General features: G+C 43.0%; 1 protein-coding gene across 1 annotated transcript; it reads right to left on the reverse strand.

Annotated features, from left to right (window-relative positions):
* Positions 1 to 237: 237 nt before the first annotated feature.
* On the reverse strand, positions 238 to 1,161 carry LOC115078710 (olfactory receptor 1044-like). Its single transcript, XM_029581689.1, has one exon. It carries the CDS (start codon positions 1,159 to 1,161, stop codon positions 238 to 240), a length of 924 nt encoding a protein of 307 aa, XP_029437549.1.
* Positions 1,162 to 1,687: the final 526 nt, after the last annotated feature.

Raw genomic sequence — 1,687 nt, forward strand, 5'->3', positions numbered from 1 at the left:
ATTAGCCCCAAATCCAGCCACTGGGTATCTACCTCAAGCAATGACCACAGGAGGCTGGGAATGCTGCTTCTGCCCCATCCACAGACTGAGCTGAACTGGGGAATTAAAGAATTAACACAAGAATCAAACCAGGAAGACTCCTTTTCTGTTTTAAAGGGAGAATCATCTTGAACCCTTTTGAAACTGGAATCTCCTACACAAGATAATCTGCTGTGATTTCCTATCTTCACTCATAAGCTACTTCTCTAAGACTTTCCTCAATGCATTTTTCACTTCCTTATTCCTCAAACTATAAACGAGTGGATTCAGCATGGGGGTGACTGCTGTGTAGAGCACAGAGAGGATTTTACCCTGCTCCTGGGAGTATGTCGAGGTGGGTCTCAGATATATGAAAAATCCTGACAAATAATAAATGGAGACCACAGTGAGGTGAGAGGAGCAGGTAGAGAAAGCTTTACGCTTCCCCTCTGCAGAGCGGATCCTCAGGATGGCTGAGATGATGAAGGTGTAGGATGTAATAGTCACAAGGAAGGCAGGCACTATCATAAATGCACTTACAACAAACACTGAGCTTTGTGTGCTGAGCGTGTCAGTGCAGGAAAGCTTTAACAGTGGCATGAGGTCACAGAAGAAATGATTGATCACATTAGAAGCACAGAATGAAAGGCGGGTGACAGAAGCTGTGATTGTCTCAGATGATAGAAAGCTGAGGATCCAGGAAGCAGCAGCCAACAGGACACAGACTCTCTGATTCATGATGAGGGAATAGCGCAAGGGGTTGCAGATTGCAATATAGCGATCATAAGCCATGGCAGTAAGGAGGAGGCATTCAGTGGTGGCACAGACAATGAGGAAATGCAGCTGCACAATGCAACTAGTATAGGAAATGGTTTTATCCCTGGAGATAATGATCCCAAGAAGTTTTGGAATAACATTGGACGAAAAGCAGATGTCTATGAGTGACAGGTTACTGAGGAAGAAGTACATGGGAGTGTGCAGGCAGGGGTCAGCACAGGTCGCTGTGATAATCACAAGGTTCCCCAGCAGGGTGATCAGGTAGATGAGCAGGAAGACCAGGAAGAGGGGAACCTGCAGCTGGGGATTATCAGGAAGTCCCAGAATAATAAATTCTGTCACCATCGTCATGTTTTCCACATCCATTTGGACAATTGCACTCTTATTTATTGAATGTATGTACTTATGAACATTTCTAATGCACTGGTCAGAAAAGCTTGCCTCAAGTATAGAACACCATATTACTCAATAAATGTAAAACTCATAGATACAATAACCTTACAAAAGAAAATAACCACTTTAAACCAAACTCTAAAGCCTATTATAAGCAGTTAGCAGCCATCTAAAACACTCTACCCAAATGTCTGTTGAAATAAAGAGGTTTTAACTCTTTTCCTGAAGGCAAGGTAATCCCTTACAATCACAAATCTAACCGAAGAGGCTCCACAGGATTTGCTTTGGCACTGAAAATACTCCTGGAGGTATAAGAAGAAATTAGAAATGACATCACAAGTGCTGCAATGTATGGCTAACAGTGAAAGTCACTGATCTACTTCACATCAGGGTCAGACAAAGGCATTGACAGGACCAGGGAATAGAACTGGGAGACAGGAATGAGTGAATTAGAATGACTGGTATTGTGGGGGAAGTTGTGTTTGCAGATGATAAAGCA

Source organism: Rhinatrema bivittatum, chromosome 16 (assembly GCF_901001135.1).
Source record: "Rhinatrema bivittatum chromosome 16, aRhiBiv1.1, whole genome shotgun sequence".
Lineage (NCBI taxonomy): Eukaryota > Metazoa > Chordata > Amphibia > Gymnophiona > Rhinatrematidae > Rhinatrema > Rhinatrema bivittatum.